At 36.3% G+C, this 19300-nt stretch overlaps 2 protein-coding genes and 1 long non-coding RNA gene across 3 annotated transcripts; all 3 read left to right on the top strand.

The window, feature by feature from the left end:
* The first annotated feature begins 308 nt into the window (after positions 1-308).
* On the top strand, positions 309-1166 carry LOC149190021 (uncharacterized). The gene is made up of 5 exons (XR_016256449.1): positions 309-381; positions 536-601; positions 770-841; positions 931-1002; positions 1126-1166. It is a non-coding gene; the product is annotated as an uncharacterized LOC149190021 (long non-coding RNA).
* Positions 1167-12372: 11206 nt separating this feature from the next.
* LOC149190022 (glyceraldehyde-3-phosphate dehydrogenase, cytosolic-like) lies at positions 12373-18418 on the top strand. The gene is made up of 5 exons (XM_089413336.1): positions 12373-12397; positions 12491-12584; positions 12660-12806; positions 12930-13063; positions 18283-18418. Exons 1-4 carry the CDS (start codon positions 12373-12375, stop codon positions 13009-13011), a joined length of 348 nt encoding a protein of 115 aa, XP_089269462.1. The 3' UTR covers positions 13012-13063; positions 18283-18418.
* Positions 14844-18645, top strand: LOC149190023 (glyceraldehyde-3-phosphate dehydrogenase, cytosolic-like). The gene is made up of 13 exons (XM_089410412.1): positions 14844-14975; positions 15065-15136; positions 15260-15331; positions 15448-15513; positions 15709-15774; positions 15924-16110; positions 16805-16884; positions 17028-17127; positions 17677-17823; positions 17956-18016; positions 18110-18203; positions 18279-18425; positions 18549-18645. The coding sequence occupies exons 1-13, from the start codon at positions 14884-14886 to the stop codon at positions 18628-18630; spliced, it is 1266 nt and encodes a 421-aa protein (XP_089266538.1). The 5' UTR covers positions 14844-14883; the 3' UTR covers positions 18631-18645.
* Positions 18646-19300: the final 655 nt, after the last annotated feature.

Raw genomic sequence — 19300 nt, forward strand, 5'->3', positions numbered from 1 at the left:
AAAGATGTAGAAGATAATATGTATGGCATGGAAGCTAAGATGGATGGTTTAAAGAAAGGCGTAGAAGCTAAGATGAATGACGTGGAAGCTAAGACGGACGACGTGGAAGCTAAGATGGATGACATGGAAGCTAAGATGGATGGCATGGAAGCGAAGAAGGATGATTTAAAGAAAGGCGTGAAATATTTGAAGACAGATTTGACAAAGTTTCTACAAGAAATGCTTACTAATGGTGAAATGGTAGTAAAGGAAACTCATAATGAGAAAAAAATAAATGTTAATCATGATTTTATAAACTGGATAATCAGTGTTCTTCCTGGTTTAAATATTGGAGGACAGCTGGGTTATTTCATTGGTAAACTTCACAGCTTTAATAACTCTGTAAGTAGCAAGATGAAACCTTCAAATTAGTTCAATGATTTACTGTGCAATCCTTTCCTTGAAACTAACAGGGAAGGAATGCCTATTAAAAAAAGCAGCAGATGAGTTTGTACTAGATTGCAAAGTTGACAGCCGCTATTGTGACATAATGTAGGGATCTTACCAATAATCATATTGGAGATGTTGTTCCTTTTCAACTTCCACCTCACTTACAACGCCTGTAAGCTTGTAGGCAATTATTAGATGTTTTGGCAATGCTTCGGGAACATGCTTTGTAGAATTTGGGCAATAGGGAGTTCTTTTATTAGATTTTATAGTATATGATGATGCAATATACAATAAAAGGTGGCTAGTGCACAATAAGGCCAATGATTTTTGCAATTGGCAGGTTGCTTTCTGGTAATCAATTGACTGGAAGCCTTCCATATACTTTATCAACTTTAACATTACTCTCTGATTTGTAAGTAATGGCAAATTGTATTTTGATTTTTTTCATCAAAAATTGTAGAAATGCAATACAACTAATGCAAATACTTACAATCCTTGCAGGATTGTCAATAATAATCAATTAACGGGTGCAATTCCAGACATTTTTCTGGGTCTTACAGGTTTAGTTAATCTGTAAGTATTTTCATTTGATCTTTTGAGTGTTTCTTAACTTCCGTTTGAAAACTGTATCAGTTCATATTTTGTTATAATTACTATGAGCTTTAGAATATTTTCAATCGATCTTTGCTTTTGCAGAGATTTCTCTTCTAACAATTTTAGTGGTCCACTCCCTACCTCCATGAGCGATTTGACAAGTCTTTCTTCTCTGTAGGTTACATACATTTCTCTTGGCAGATACAAAGCTTGAATGACTAATAAGCTTTCTTTTACTTGAGTAGGGGTTGTTCTTGAAACATTCTGAAATATTTTAGGTTTGCTTGCAGGCATTTGCAGAATAATATGTTAAGTGGAACTGTTAATAATCGAGTAGATCTGCATTTGACAGACTTGTAATTCTCTTTTCAACGACTATATCTGTTCATTTCCAGAAATGCAATGCTCGAATTTTTTTAGCTGTGGTAAAATTTTTGGAAGGTGTAGATTAATTTACAGAAACTGATAAAAGATAGCACTCAAGAAGCATTTCTTTTGGATTGGTGGCAATGCCAATTTTATTCATAAAATGTTGTTACTGTATTTCAACAGAAATATAGAGAACAACCTTTTTACTGGATGGATGCCTCCAAAATTGTTGACAACTACAAACTTCAAGTAAGGATATGCAACATTTGGGATAACTCGTACAAATTTCAAAAATGTTTGATCACCTTGCTTGTTATGCATCTTGATCTTTGTCATTTCTGGATTGTGGATAACCTGGGCACAAGGGTTCTTAACTTTCATCATCCCTATATTGACAGGTATGGTGGCAACTGGTTTGACACATCTCCTGCCCCTCCACCACCTTCTTCTATTTCTCCATCATCCCCAAGAAGCCCTGGGCATAATTCATCATCAGGAAAGAGTTTCCACGATGAAAGAAAAAGCAAATATTTAACTAGTGGGAGGATTGCTGGTATTGCAGTAGCAGGGCTATTAACTGTCATTGCAGTTGTGCTTATTATTATGTTCTTTGTAACAAGGAAACATGAAAGGAATTCAGGTGTGGAAAAGAAATATAAAGGCAGGGATAAATATAAAAATGAGGAGAAGATATTTTATATAGATGTGGAACGGGCTCCCGTGCCGCCCTGACATACCTCTGAAACGGGCTCCATCATACCTCTGAAACGGGCTCCATCAAATCTCTGGGGGGAAATTTCATCCATGGCTTTCCTGAATGTAGAAATTTCAAATCCTGCTTGATCATTATATACGGTATCTTTCAAGAATGTTTGAGTTCGTTTGCATAATGAATACATTATTCTTTGGCAAAGTCTGCTTGTATAATATATACATTATTCTTTGGTAAAGTCCTTTTAAATGAGCAATTTTTCTCTTCTTCCTTATTTATCTATCTAGGAGGAATTCTTCATTGAAATTTAGGCATATTTGCACATCATTCTCCTGATGAATTTTGGATCATCTACCTGAAGATTGTTCTTCATTTTACATTTTTTGTTCTTCGATTTATTCCCAACAGCATTTATGTTTTACAGACAAACTGAAACAGGAAGATTTTTTTAACTCGTTTGATAGCTTTCTTCTACCATATTTTGCCCACTCAATATCTCTGCAGTAATTCCTGTGCCTCTGTTATTTTTCAGAATTATATGTTCAAGTATGATAGTGTCCACGGACAGTGGAAGCATCATGAATTCAAGGTCAAAGACTCGAAAACTTTACTCTTTGGAGAAAAATCTGTTGCTGTATTTGGTTTCAGGAAAAACACTTGTTTATGGAGATCAATGAGAGTTTCTTAGGTCAATTATTGCTTGAGCTTAGGCATGAACAGAGTGTAAGTGCTGACATTGTCTATTTGTTCCCATTTGTCCAACAGTTCACATTTTTGTTTGAAAACTGTAGAAATTGTTGGCATTATGATACATATGTTGTACTTGATGGCAAACCACTCATCTCAGATGATAAATTATAGTGTAGAAAAGTTCACGCACTTTTATGCAGAGAAAATTTTATTTCATGTAGAGAAAAAGTTCACGCACTTTTATGCAGAGAAATGTTTATTTCATGTAGAGAAAATTTCACGCACTTTTATGCAGAGAAACGTTTATTTCATGTAGAGAAAAGTTCACGCACTTTTATGAAGAGAAAAGTTTATTTCATGGAGAGAAAAGTTCACACACTTTTATGAAGAGAAAAGTTTATTTCATGGAGAGAAAAAAGTTCACGCAATTTCATGCAGAGAAAAGTTCCTTTCATGAAGAGAAAATTTCACGCACTTTCATGGTTGGCTCATGGTATTAGTCCAACAGTTTTTGATCCTATGGTTTTGGACCGTGGTATTGCATCCAAAAGTGTTGATCTCATGCACTTTCATGGTTGGTTCATGGTATTAGTTCGACAGTTTTTGATCCTATGGTTTTGGCCTGTGGTATTGCATCCAAAAGTGTTGATCTCACGCACATTCATGGTTGGTTCATGGTATTAGTCCAACAGTTTTTTGATCCTATGGTTTTGGACCGTGGTATTGTGGAAGGCCTAAGACTATAAAAGAGGAAGGAGATCATTTGGCAAAGTATCATCGAATGAATTGAATATCTAATAAGTGCTAGATCTGAAATATTTGTGATTGGGTTATGGTGCAGATCTGGATCTGAATGAAGGAGGAACCTTAGCGCATAAAGAAGGATAAGTTCTATTGATGGGTCATAATATTTATGATTGAATAATAGTATCTTTGCATGATTTTGATCTGTTATATGAGGCGCATGCTTGATCTATAAATCTGACAATCTGGGTTAATTAGTGTCTGAAAATTTGAAAGAAGAAATTATCCTTTATAGATCTGCACGTAGGTTTCAGGTTGTTGAAGTAGCGTATATCTTTAAATTATGATCTAGCTGCCTCTGTCTATTGCTGTAGTATTCTGGGTTCAAAATTTGGTGTGTGGTTACTGTTACTGTGTTCTGGGTACAGCTGTCAGAGAAGTGTTTACTTGATTCAGTACTAATTGGGAAAAGGAGATTGTTTGATGCATATATACTTGATGATTGATTGATGTTCATGGATCCAGTCTGAAAATTTATGAAACGTGGTCCCTGGAAGAAAAAGAAGATTGTAGCCTTTAGTAGGCCAGCACCTACGTACTAGTATCTTGGCTAGTACAAGAGCTAAGAGGGTTGTAGCTCTCTGCAGGTTGTAGCCTGCGTACTGGTAAAGGACTGCACCAGTACAAAATCATTGTAAAAGGAGTTTCTTATTAAAATAAGATAGAGACATATTGCAGCAGGTGGTTTTCACCCACATTGAGTTTCCACCTTATATCTGGTGTTCTTTTGTGTGACTATTTGCTTTTCTTGTTCCTGCTCATTATTTTATGATACTGACATACAAAGTAATGATCAATATTTGAAGAATTATTCAAAGTATAAATAAGGAAGATATATTGAAAAGAATTTGATAATACTGATTCACCCCCCCTCTCAGTATTATTTCCAACAATTGGTATCAGAGCAGGTCCTTCTGAAGAAGCTTGATCGCTTGAAGGAAGATCTAACATCATGAGCAACTACGAGAGGGAAGCATCAATCAGGCCACCGATTTTTGATGGGACAAACTTCGTATATTGGAAGGTAAGAGTTACTGCCTATCTTCAATCTTTGGGTACAGAAGTATGGGACATTATAGAAACAGGGTATACTTTTCCATCAGCTACTCCTACAGATTCAGCTGAGAAGAAGAAATATGAAACAAATTCAAAGGCGGTTAATACTCTTCTAGGATGTCTATCTCAATCTGAATTCGTGAAGGTTATGCAATATAAATCCGCAAAATAAATATGGGACAGGATTGTTTTGATCTACGAAGGAGATGAACAGGTAAAACATGTAAAACTTCAAACCCTCAGGATTCAGTATGAGAATCTCAGAATGTATAATGATGAAAGTGTGGCTAACTATTTCCTTCGGGTAGATGAGATTGTTAATTGTATGAAAAACTTGGGTGAAGAAATAAAAGAGGCTGTTGTGGTTGAAAAAGTCCTAAGATCATTGTCCCCCAAGTTTGAATCTAAAGTATCTGCAATAGAAGAAAAGGAAAATCTACGAACTCTTACTATGTCTCAGCTACACGGAATTCTAACTGCTTATGAAATGAGAAAAGGAGGTCCATCAGACAGGAAAGAAGCTGCTTTTAAGGCTTCAGGCAAAGGAGACTACTATGAATCAAGTCACGTGCCAGAAGAAGAAGAAGAATCAAATTTTGTCAGAAATCTTCAACGGGGTACTGGAAGGTTCAGAGGTAAGCTACCTTTTAAATGTTTTGCTTGTGGAAGAGTAGGTCATTATGCTGCCAAATGTCCTCATAAGGATAAGATTGACAAAGGAAAGGAACCTGCTAGATGGAACAAGAAACAGAATGCAAATAAGAAAAGCTACTACACTCATGAAGACAGTGATGGTCTATCAAATAGTGATGAAGATGAACGAGGTAATGACTATAAAATTTTAATGGCATTTGAAGATGATGATTACATGGATGCTATAGATGTGGATAGTTTTTATGATGAGATTTCTAGACTTAAGACATGTATAGAAGAAAAGAATATGATCATTGATACTCTACAATTTCAAATTTATGAAAAAGAAAAATATCTTGAAAAGTTAGAAGGTGAAATTGTTGGCCTTAGAAAAGAAATTGAGAAAACAAAGGCTATTAATCTTAAGTTTGTCAAAGGATCTGAAACTCTGGATGAGATCATCAATGTACAGCGTTCTCCGCTAAACAAGATAGGTCTGGGGTATAATGGAGAAACATCTCAAGCATCCACCTCAAAGAGTTATCTTGATGCAGCAAGAAGGAATGAGCAAAAGCACAATGGAGATCACCAGGTAAAGCAGGGACGAATTACATCAAGAACGAACAAAGACTATCAGGTAAACCAGGGGCAATCTGTCTTAAGGATGAACAAAAGCTACAACCAGCCACAGGTAAAATCTTCTCAATTTGCTTCAAGAATGGATGACAATAGAAATTACAATCATTTGGCCGGTAGATTTGATAATCGCAGAAGTTTCTTCAATGGGCAATGTTTCTCTTGCCATAACTTTCGTCACAAAGCAGCTCAATTTGTTGCATATAAAACAATCATGACTAGAGAAGCTCAAAAACAAAGAAGTATGATCGGGATTACAAAAAGGACCTATAACAACTTTTCGGCTCTTGAAAATGAAGTTGAATGTTCTATTTGCAATAACTTTGGTCATGAAGATTCTGAATGCAGGAGCAGGTTTCAGCAGACAAAGGAACAAGCCTCAAGCACCAGAACATGGAGAATAAAGGAACCACAAATAGAAAGATGTGGGATAGCATTTTATGCAGAAGGACAAGAAAATCTATGGTACATTGACAGTGGATGTTTGAAACATATGACAGGTGATAAAGAAAAACTTGAATCATATTCTGCTTTAGAAAAGGGAAAGAAAGTTTCTTTTGGAAATGATACTCTTGTAGCTATAAAAGGAAAAGGCACTGCTCAGTTAAAAGAAAAGGTCAAAGCTGGAAATGTTTTGTATGTTGATGGATTGAAGCATAATCTTCTAAGTGTCAGCCAGATGTGTGATCAAGGAACTGAGGTGATATTTAGATCAAACGGATGTCGTGTTCGTGATCTTGATACAGGTGAAAAAGTGATCAAAGGTAGAAGAACTCCAAATAATCTATACATATTTGAAGAAGGACAACAACAATGCTATTTGAGCAAGGATGATGAACACTGTTTATGGCACCGGAGGTTAGGGCATCTAAGCTTTTCACAAATAAGGAAAGCATGCAAATATCAGGCTGTTCGTGGTCTTCCAGATATCAAAATTCCAGACAACACCATATGCAAATCATGTCAGTTTGGAAAGCAAACCAGAACTAACTTTCCAGAGAAGGAAGGATCAGCTAGCATGCCTCTTGAGCTAGTCCATACAGATGTATGTGGTCCATTTAGGAAAAGGACACCTCAAGGAGAAGAATACTTGATATTATTCATTGACGATTTCTCCAGGTTTGTTTGGTTAGGACTTATGAAGCACAAAGATGAAGCATTCGAGAAATTCAAATCCTTCAAAGCCTTGGTTGAAAATGAATCAGGTTACAAAATTAAGTGCCTCAAGTCTGACAGAGGTGGGGAGTTTACCTCAAATGAATTTTCGATTTCTGTGAAGAACATGGGATAAGAAGAGAATTCTCTACAGCTAGAACTCCTCAGCAAAATGGAGTGGTGGAAAGAATGAACAGAACAATCCAACAAATGGCTCGTGCTATGCTGGATGGAACTCCCACAACTTTCTGGGGTGAAGCCGCATATGCTGCGGTTGTTATTCTCAACAAAACAAATGTCCGAGTGAACAGAACTCAAACTCCTCATGAGCTCTGGTATGGTGAGACTCCTTCGGTAAAGCACTTCAAAATCTTTGGGAGCAAATGCTATATTAAGAATACTGATGAGCAACTTGGAAAACTTGAACCTAGAGCAGATGAAGGCATTCTTCTTGGTTATTCTCCACACAGCAAAGCATATAAGTGCTACAATAAAAGACTTGGAAGAATTGTTGACAGCATTGATGTAGTGGTTGATGAAAAGGGATACATTCCTAGGCAAGTAAATCATGAAAATATCGAAGAAGATGAAGACTACCCTCAAAGACAGAATGATGAAGAAGAAGAACCTCAAGAAGCACCAGAGGAACAGATAAGGATAGAAGAGAAGACTCCATCCCGGTACGTTCAGAAGAATCATCTAGAATCTCAGATTTTGGGGCAGAAAGAAGCAGGTGTACAAACAAGAAGAACAATTGCAGAAGCTTCAAGCTATTTGGCATTACTCTCCTCCACTGAACCACAAAATGTAAAAGAAGCATGCAAAGATGAATGTTGGGTCAAAGCAATGGATGAAGAACTTGAGCAGATCGAAAAGAACAACACTTGGGAGTTGGTTCCTAGACCAAAGGATAAGAATGTTATAGGGACAAAATGGGTCTTCAAAAATAAGTTGAATGAAAATGGGGAAGTAATTAGAAACAAGGCAAGACTTGTTTGTAAAGGGTATGCGCAGCAAGAAGGAATAGATTTTGAGGAAACTTTTGCTCCTGTTGCAAGACTTGAGGCCATCCGAATGTTCCTTGCTCTCTCAAGCTTTCAAAAGTTCAAAGTATTTCAAATGGATGTGAAATCAGCCTTTCTGAATGGAGACTTAGAAGAAGAAGTATACATTGAGCAGCCAGATGGTTTCATTCTTGGAAATGATCCAAATCTTGTATGCAGATTGAAAAAGGCTCTCTATGGTCTTAAACAAGCTCCAAGGGCTTGGTACTATTGTTTGGACAAATATCTTCATCAACAAGGTTTTTCAAAAGGATCAGCAGATAGCAATCTTTATATAAAAATTGAAAATGACAAATTGCTAATACTTGTTGTGTATGTAGATGACATTATCTTTGGCAGCAATGAAGAATCTATGAGTCAAAGCTTTGCCTTGGTGATGCAGAAAGAATTCGAAATGTCCTTGCTTGGAGAATTGACATATTTTCTTGGCCTGCAAATCCAACAAAAGGAAGGAGGGATCTTCTTGTCTCAAACCAAGTATCTCAAGTAGATTTTGAAGAAATATGGCATGGAAGATGCAAAACCAGTATGTACACCCATGGTCACAGGATGTAGCCTCAGTGCAAATGATGAATCAGCAGCAGTACATCAACCAACCTACAGATCTATGATAGGGAGTCTACTTTATTTGACAGGTACCCGACCAGACATCATGCATGCAGTGGGAATAGTTGGAAGATTTCAGGAAAATCCAAAGGAAACTCATCTTCAGGCAGTAAAGAGAATCTTCAAATATCTTCAAGGGACTCAAAATTATGGCTTATGGTATCCTAGAGATACAGATCTCACACTTCATGCTTATACTGATGCAGATTGGGCCGGAAGCGTGGATGACAGGAAGAGCACAAGTGGTGGTGCATTCTTTATGGGTTCCAGATTAGTATCTTGGTTCAGCAAGAAGCAGAGTTCGATTGCCTTGTCTACAGCTGAAGTAGAATATGTTGCTGCTGCATCTTGCTTCACTCAACTCCTTTGGATGATGCAGACCTTGCAGGATTTTCAAATCACTTGTACACCACCCATCTCCATATTATGTGATAATACAAGTGCAATCAGCATTTCAAAGAACCCAGTCATGCATTCAAAAACCAAGCACATACCAATCAAGTATCGCTTTCTCTGGGAACAAGTGCTTGAACAAAAGGTCAAGTTGGAGTATGTTCCTTCTAAGGAACAGGTTTCTGATATACTCACCAAACCATTGCCTAGGGAGACCTTTGAATACCTCAGGCAAAAGCTGGGGGTTGTTGATGCATCATCTTGTTGTTGAATCTCTTTTGATTGTTGGTTGTACGCAAGGTTCATCTGAAGTATATGCGTACATGTGCTGGGTTGCGGATTGGTCAAAGATCGAATGGCACAGGTTCAGGGGGAGCATATCATGCATTGTTGGCATTATGGAGGAAGTACAGAAGGAGATCATGGATGCTGGTCAGAATATTGCTGCAATACGTCTCTATCTCTCTTTCATGGTCATTTATGGTGTTTGATGGATTATGGTTCTTCTTTGCAGATCTAGTTTATAGTCAGGGGGAGCATGTTCTTAGGGGGAGCATAACCCTTTGCCCTTGATGTCAAACGGGGAGAGTGATTGGTTGTTGTTGCCATCAAGTCCAAAGGGGGAGATTGTTGGCATTATGATACATATGTTGTACTTGATGGCAACCCACTCATCTCAGATCATAAATTATAGTGCAGAATAGTTCACGCACTTTTATGCAGAGAAAAGTTTATTTCATGTAGAGAAAAAGTTCACGCACTTTTATGCAGAGAAAAGTTTATTTCATGTAGAGAAAAGTTCACGCACTTTTATGCAGATAAAAGTTTATTTCATGTAGAGAAAAGTTCACGCACTTTTATGAAGAGAAAAGTTTATTTCATGTAGAGAAAAGTTCACGCACTTTTATGAAGAGAAAAGTTTATTTCATGGAGAGAAAAGTTCACGCACTTTTATGAAGAGAAAAGTTTATTTCATGGAGAGAAAAAAGTTCACGCACTTTCATGAGAGAAAAGTTCCTTTCATGAAGAGAAAATTTCATGCACTTTCATGGTTGGCTCATGGTATTAGTCCGACAGTTTTTGATCCTATGGTTTTGGCCCGTGGTATTGCATCCAAAAGTGTTGATCTCACGCACTTTCATGGTTGGTTCATGGTATTAGTTCGACAGTTTTTGATCCTATGGTTTTGGCCTGTGGTATTGCATCCGAAAGTGTTGATCTCACGCACTTTCATGGTTGGTTCATGGTATTAGTCCAACAATTTTTTGATCCTATGGTTGTGGACCGTGGTATTGTGGAAGGCCTAAGACTATAAAAGAGGAAGGATATCATTTGGCAAAGTAACATCGAATTAATTGAATATCTAATAAGTGCTAGATCTGAAATATTTGTGATTGGGTTATGGTGCAAATCTGGATCTGAATGAAGGAGGAGCCTTAGCGCATAAAGAAGTATAAGTTCTATTGATGGGTCATAATCTTTATGCTTGAATAATAGTATCTTTGCATGATTTTGATCTGTTATATGAGGCGCATGCTTGATCTATAAATCTGACAATCTGGGTTAATCAGTGTCTGAAAATTTGAAAGAAGAAATTATCCTTTATAGATCTGCACGCAGGTTTCAGGTTGTTGAAGTAGCGTATATCTTTAAATTATTATCTAGATGCCTCTGTCTATTGCTGCAGTATTCTGGGTTTAGAATTTGGTGTGTGGTTACTGTTACTGTGTTCTGGGTACAGCTGTTAGAGAAGTGTTTACTTGATTCAATACTAATTGGGAAAAGGAGATTGTTTGATGCAGATATACTTGATGATTGATTGATGTTCATGGATCCAATCTGAAAATTTATGAAACGTGGTCCCTGGAAGAAAAAGAAGGTTGTAGCCTTCAGTAGGCCAGCACCTACGTACTAGTATCTTGGCTAGTACAAGAGCTAAGAGAGTTGTAGCTCTCTGCAGGTTGTAGCCTGCGTACTGGTAAAGGACTGCACCAGTACAAAATCATTGTAAAAGGAGTTTCTTATTAAAATAAGATAGAGACATATTACAGCAGGTGGTTTTCACCCACATTGGGTTTCCACCTTATATCTGGTGTTCTTTTGTGTGACTATTTGCTTTTCTTGTTCCTGCTCATTATTTTATGATACTGACATACAAAGTAATGATCAATATTTGAAGAATTATTCAAAATATAAATAAGGAAGATATATTGAAAAGAATTTGATAATACTGATTCACCCCCCCTCTCAGTATTATTTCCAACAGAAATCCTGACAAAATACCATGGGGCGAGGTCGGCACAGAGTATGTGGTTGAATCCACAGGTGTCTTCACCGACAAAGAGAAAACAACTGCTCACTTGAAGGTTTGAATATTACCATTCCACAATTCAATTATAATTGATTTTTTCCTTCAAAGTTTATCTGACATGCTACTAATTAAAAATACAATGTACCTAAAAGTTGATAAATGATATTTGAGGCACAGGTAACTAAGGAGTTGTCACATGTAATACCGCTCCCTCCCTACATGAGCAAGGAGATTTGGCAATAGCATGTCCGCTTTGGCTCTTTCTCAATTTATAAAATTGACATTGTTGACTGATATCGGCATAACCGACCCTATTCTAAGTTGAAACTTCTTTCAAATTGAGCAGTCACCTCATGAAAGGTTACCTTAAAATTTCTCCATAGTTGTGACTATTCGAAATTGACGAGGTGATTAAAAAGTAACATGTTTGTTTTCAGTTTCTTTGGAGAACAATCTATTCTATGATTTTTTTTGTGGTGCATGCAAAAATATTTGAAAGGCTATTAACATATCTAATTTTGTAAATTTCAAACGGTATAAAGTGAAACAATGGAAATTACAATTTGAACTCCATATAATAATTTTTTTTTGTTGATTTCTAATAGGCAGGTGCTAAAAAAGTTGTTTTCTCAGCTCCAAGCAAGGATGCACCTATGTTTGTTGTTGTGGTTAATTAGCACCAATACAAATCTGATTTGAACATTGTTTCAAATGCAAGTTGTACTACTATCCGCTTGGCTCCCTTGGCTAAGGTTTGCAATGATATCTTTACCAAATTATCACAGTTTTCATTGTATAGGTGTCTTTATATGAGAAAAATTACATATTGCTGGGGAGGAACTATATGTTAAAAGAGAACAAAAACACTCTGTTTTCTCTGGCAGGTAATCAATGAAAAGTTTGGAATTGTTGAAGGTCTCATGAAAACTGTCCATTCCATCACAGGTACACTTACTATGAACTAGTATTATGCCCTTGAATTTTATTGATACAAGGAGTTTGCAAGCTGCATTGACTTATGTTTCTGTATGTAAACAACAACACAGAAGACAATTGATGGACCATCAAACAAGGACTGGCGAGGTGGCAGAGGAGCTGGTTTTAACATTATTCCTAGCAATACACGAGCAGCAGAATTTTGTTAATATGAATCCCCACCAGCATCGCCTTTTATGTTCTCACAACTACTAATTGTGATTGTATTTTTGAAGGCTGTTGGCAAGGTTCTACCAGCTCTCAATGGAAAGTTGACTGGAATGGCCTTCCGAGTACCCACACCAGATGTTTCAGTTGTTGATTTGACTATTAGACTTGAGAAGTCTTCCACTTATGACGAGATCAAGGTGACCATTAAGTAAGTAGTCTCAGTTACCCCCTAAGAAGAGGAAGGGATGAGGATATATACAATCTCTGTCAGGAATAAGTTTCGAGGTTGTGTATTTCATTTTAACTATATATGGTGCATTTCATTTTATAGGGAGGGATCTAAGGGAAAATTGAAAGGAATTCTTGGTTACACAGAGGACGCTGTGGTAACCTTGTGCCATATAGAGACTTGACAACTAACAACCCAAAAAACTTCAAGAACTTGAAGAAGATATAGTATATTGGGTAAGATTTATTGTTTCCAATTCCAAAAGAGCAAAATCCTTTCTCACTCATGTCACAATTTTCACTCATACTTCTCTAAAGTTAAGAATTGTACTTATCAGCGATCTAATGCATTCACAGGCTTAGGGATCGTTTCACTACCTTTGTTGAGCAGGGAATGATAATTTTGTATTGGGAGAAACATATAAAGAGCATTGCTCATTGAAGTTTTTTCAAGCTTTTGTCAGGATTATTGAATGTATTAGAACTAATTCAGAAGATGGAGGAACCAAAATACCTTTCTGTAGCTGATTGCTTTTTACTATAAAGGAAATTTGAGTTTCATCAACATTGAGTTCATTAGAGCTGTTATGATACTCAGCAACGGATGTGTGGCAGGTTATATTCCTTTCTGATGATTGGTTTGGTTTACTATTTGACATTTCCTCCATGTTATATTTGTCCTTTCCCATTGAAATATTTAACAAATCCCCATATCTATATTCTTCTTTAGTTCTTGTTGAATAGGGTCATCGTGAGTTTCTTCTATCTTTATTTTTGCAGTTAACATGGACACATTTTTTTGACCTTCTGGCAGGTGTTGGACACAAACATCACTTCTAGTGGCATCTGGAATGCCATAAAGTTCCTGACAATTTTCACGTGTTCTCACACTAATAGGAAGTCTGGAAAGAACATTTGTTTTAGTTGCTTGACCTTCATCATTATTCTCATCAGAATCTACTGAATCACTATAAGTAACTGGAAGAAGATCTAGACACTAATAGGAAGTCCAGAAAGAGCATCTGTTTTAGTTGCTTGACCTTCATCATTATTCTCATCAGAATCTATCGAATCACCATAAGTAACTGGAAGAAGATCTAGAGCTGATATTTGAGACATTTCTGAAGCACTGAAGATAGACAATGAATTTGGCATGCTTGCAACATTTAAAGTTGAAAAGTTTGGGGATTCTTTCTAATTCTTTGGATTAGAATGCCGACAACCATTTTCTAAGAATTTTCTGTCCCTGGGCATGTTCCTGTTTAATTTGCTAAATATACAATGAAATATAAAACAAATAAGTGATCCAAATCCCCTTCAATCAATTTTCTAAAAAGGTGTGAGCATTGTGAGTCATCTGCCATGCTCCAGTGTTTTATGTTATTGAAGAAACATAGAATGACTAAATGTTGAACCAAATGTTTCAGTTACTAGGCTTTTCTATCAGTTGAAATTCCTGCAATTACAGTCTTTTGACACAGAGGCTTCCCTTCTGTACGGCCCTGATCAAAGGCACTCTCCTTGGATGTGACATGCTTGAGATTAAAATTTTTAATTGAGTCAACTTCTGCCTTGCTTTTTATGGACTTTGTACTGAGATTGACACTAGATAATCAGTTTTCTTCCTGGTTTAAATATTGGAGGACAGCTGGGTTATTCATTGGTAAACTTCACAGCTTTAATAACTCTGTAAGTAGCAAGATGTAACCTTCAAATTAGTTCAATGATTTACTGTGCAATCCTTTCCTTGAAACTAACAGGGAAGGAATGCCTGTTAAAAAAAGCAGCAGATGAGTTTGTACTAGATTGCAAAGTTGACAGCCGCTATTGTGACATAATGCAGGGATCTTGCTAGTAATCATATTGGAGATGTTGTTCCTTTTCAACTTCCACCTCACTTACAACACCTGTAATCTTGTAGGCAATTATTAGATGTTTTGGAAATGCTTCGGGAACATGCTTTGTAGAATTTGGGCAATAGGGAGTTCTTTTATTAGATTTTATAGTATATGATGATGCAATATACAATAAAAGGTGGCTAGTGCACAATAAGGCCAATGATTTTTGCAATTGGCAGGTTGCTTTCTGGTAATCAATTGACTGGAAGCCTTCCATATTCTTTATCAACTTTAACATTACTCTCTGATTTGTAAGTAATGGCAAATTGTATTTTGATTTTTTTCATCAAAAGTTGTAGAAATGCAATACAACTAATGCAAATACTTACAATCCTTGCAGGATTGTCAATAATAATCAATTAACGGGTGCAATTCCAGACATTTTTCTGGGTCTTACAGGTTTAGTTAATCTGTATGTATTTTCATTTGATCTTTTGAGTGTTTCTTAACTTCCATTTGAAAACTGTATCAGTTCATATTTTGTTATAATTACTATGAGCTTTAGAATATTTTCAATCGATCTTTGCTTTTGCAGAGATTTCTCTTCTAACAATTTTAGTGGTCCACTCCCTGCCCCCATGAGCGATTTGACAAGTCTTTCTTCTCTGTAAGTTACATACATTTTTCTTGGCAGATACAGAGCTTAAATGACTAATAAGCTTTCTTTTACTTTAGTAGGGGTTGTTCTTGAAACATTCTGAAATATTTTAGGTTTGCTTGCAGGCATTTGCAGAATAATATGTTAAGTGGAACTATTAATAATCTAGCAGATCTGCATTTGACAGACTTGTAATTCTCTTTTCAACTACTATATCTGTTCATTTCCAGAAATGCAATGCTTGAATTTTTTTAGCTATGGTAAAATTTTGGAAGGTGTAGATTAATTTACAGAAACTGATAAAAGATAGCACTCAAGAAGCATTTCTTTTGGATTGGTGGCAATGCCAATTTTATTCATAAAATGTTGTTACTGTATTTCAACAGAGATATAGAGAACAACCTTTTTACTGGATGGATGCCTCCAAAATTGTTGACAATTACAAACTTCAAGTAAGGATATGCAACATTTCGGATAACTTGTGCAAATTTCAAAAATGTTTGATCAACTTGCTTGTTATGCATCTTCATCTTTGTCATTTCTAGATTGTGGATAACATGGGCACAAGGGTTCTTAACTTTCATCATCCCTATATTTCCAGGTATGGTGGGAACTGGTTTGACACATCTCCTGCCCCTCCACCACCTTCTTCTATTTCTCCATCATCCCCAAGAAGCCCTGGGCATAATTCATCATCAGGAAAGAGTTCCCACGATGAAAGAAAAAGCAAATATTTAACTCGTGGGAGGATTGCTGGTATTGCAGTAGCAGGGTTGTTAACTGTCATTGTAGTTGTGCTTATTATTATGTTCTTTGTAACAAGGAAACATGATAGAAATTCAGGTGTGGAAAAGAAATATAAAGGCAGGGATAAATATAAAAATGAGGAGAAGATATTTTATAAAGATGTGAAACGAGCTCCCGTGCCACCCTGACATACCTCTGAAACGGGCTCCATCATACCTTTGAAACGGGCTCCATCAAATCTCTAGGGAAAATTTCATCCATGGCTTTCCTGAATGTAGAAATTTCAAACCCTGCTCGATCATTATATACGGTATCTTTCAAGAATATTTGAGTTTGTTTGCATAATGAATACATTATTCTTTGGCAAAGTCCGCTTGTATAATATATACATTATTCTTTGGTAAAGTCCTTTTAAATGAGCAATTTTTCTCTTCTTCCTTATTTATCTATCTAAGAGGAATTCTTCATTGAAATTTAGGCATATTTGCAGATCATTCTCCTAATGAATTTTGGATCGTCTACCTGAAGATTGTTCTTCGTTTTACATTTTTTGTTCTTCGATTTATTCCCAACAACATTTATGTTTTATGGACAAACTAAAATAGGAAGATTTTATTAACTCGTTTGATAGCTTTCTTCTACCATATTTTGCCCACTCAAGATCTCTGCAGTAATCTCTGTGCCTCTGTTATTTTTCAAAATTATATGTTCAAGTATGATAGTGTCCACGAACAGTGGAAGCATCATGAAGTCAAGGTCAAAGACTCGAAAACTTTACTCTTTGGAGAAAAATCTATTGCTGTATTCGGTTTCAGGTAAAACACTTGTTTATGGAGATCAATGAGAGTTTCTTAGGTCAATTATTGCTTGAGCTTAGGCATGAATAGAGTGTAAGTGCTGACATTGTCTATTTGTTCCCATTTGTCCAACTGTTCACATTTTGGTTTGAAAACTGTAGAAATCCTGACGAAATACCATGGGGCGAGGTCGGAACAGAGTATGTGGTTGAATCCACAGGTGTCTTCACCGACAAAGAGAAAACAACTGCTCACTTGAAGGTTTGAATATTACCATTCCACAATTCAATTATAATTGATTTTTTCCCTCAAAGTTTATCTGACATGCTACTAATTAAAAATACAATGTACCTAAAAGTTGATAAATGATATTTGAGGCTCAGGTAACTAAGGAGTTGTCACATGTAATACCGCTCCCTCCCTACATGAGCAAGGAGATTTGGCAATAGCATGTCCGCTTTGGCTCTTTCTCAATTTATAAAATTGACACTGTTGACTGATATCGGCATAACCAACCCTATTCTAAGTTGAAACTTCTTTCAAATTGAGCAGTCACCTCATGAAAGGTTACCTTAAAATTGCTCCATAGTTGTGACTATTCGAAATTGATGAGGTGATTAAAAAATAACATGTTTGTTTTCAGTTTCTTTGGAGAACAATCTATTCTATGATTTTTTTTGTGGTGCATGCAAAAATATTTGAAAGGCTATTAACATATCTAATTTTGTAAATTTCAAACGGTATAAAGTGCAACAATGGAAATTACAATTTGAACTCCATATAATAATTTTTTTTGTTGATTTCTAATAGGCAGGTGCTAAAAAAGTTGTTATCTCAGCTCCAAGCAAGGATGCACCTATGTTTGTTGTTGGGGTTAATGAGCACCAATACAAATCTGATTTGAACATTGTTTCAAATGCAAGCTGTAGTACTAACTGCTTGGCTCCCTTGGCTAAGGTTTGCAATGATATTTTTACTAGGTTATCACAGTTTTCATTGTATAGGTGTCTTTATATGAGAAAAATTACATATTGCTGGGGAGGAACTATATGTTAAAAGAGAACAAAAACACTTTGTTTTCTCTGGCAGGTAATCAATGACAAGTTTGGCATTGTTGAAGGTCTCATGACAATTGTCCATTCCATCACAGGTACACTTACTATGAACTAGTATTATGCCCTTGAATTTTATTGATACAAGGCGTTTGCAAGCTGCATTGACTTATGTTTCTGTATGTAAACAGCAACACAGAAGATAGTTGATGGACCATCAAACAAGGACTGGCGAGGTGGCAGAGGAGTTGGTTTTAACATTATTCCTAGCAGTACAAGAGCAGCAGAATTTTGTTAATATGAATCCCCACCATCATCGCCTTTTATGTTCTCACAGCTACTAATTGTGATTTTATTTTTGAAGGCTGTTGGCAAGGTTCTACCAGCTCTCAATGGAAAGTTGACTGGAATGGCCTTCCGAGTACCCACACCAGATGTTTCAGTTGTTGATTTGACTATTAGACTTGAGAAGTCTGCCACTTATGACGAGATCAAGGCGGCCATTAAGTAAGTAGTCTCAGTTACCCCCTAAGAAGAGGAAGGGATGAGGATATATACAATCTCTGTCAGGAATAAGTTTCGAGGTTGTGTATTTCATTTTAACTATATATGGTACATTTCATTTTATAGGGTGGAATCTGAGGGAAAATTGAAAGGAATTCTTGGTTACACAGAGGACGTTGTGGTAACCTTGTGCCATATAGAGACTTGACAACTAACAACCCAAAAAACTTCAAGAACTTGAATAAGATATAGTATATTGGGTAAGATTTATTGTTTCCAATTCCAGAAGAGCAAAATCCTTTCTCACTCATGTCACAATTTTCACTCATACTTCTCTAAAGTTAAGAATTGCACTTATCAGCGGTCCAATGCATTCATAGGCTTAGGGATCGTTTCACTACCTTTGTTGAGCAGGGAATGATAATTTTTTATTAGGAGAAACATATAAAGAGCATTGCTCATTGAAGTTTTTTCAAGCTTTTGTCAGGATTATTGAATGTATTAGAACTAATTCAGAAGATGGAGGAACCAAAATACCTTTCTGTAGCTGATTGCTTTTTAGTATAAAGGAAATTTGAGTTTCATCAACATTGAGTTCATTAGAGCTGTTATGATACTCAGCAACAGATGTGTGGCAGGTTATATTCCTTTCTGATGATTGGTTTGGTTTATTATTTGACATTTCCTCCATGTTATATTTGTCCTTTCCCATTGAAATATTTAACAAATCCCCATATCTATATTCTTCTTTAGTTCTTGTTGAATAGGGTCATCGTGAGTTTCTTCTATCTTTATTTTTGCAGTTAACATGGACAAAATTTTTTGACCTTCTAGCAGGTGTTGGGCACAAACATCACTTCTAGTGGCATTTGGAATGC

This window comes from Pinus tabuliformis, chromosome 3_1, assembly GCF_031772625.1.
Source record: "Pinus tabuliformis cultivar Carrire ecotype Pingquan chromosome 3_1, CPIR1, whole genome shotgun sequence".
Classification (NCBI taxonomy): domain Eukaryota; kingdom Viridiplantae; phylum Streptophyta; class Pinopsida; order Pinales; family Pinaceae; genus Pinus; species Pinus tabuliformis.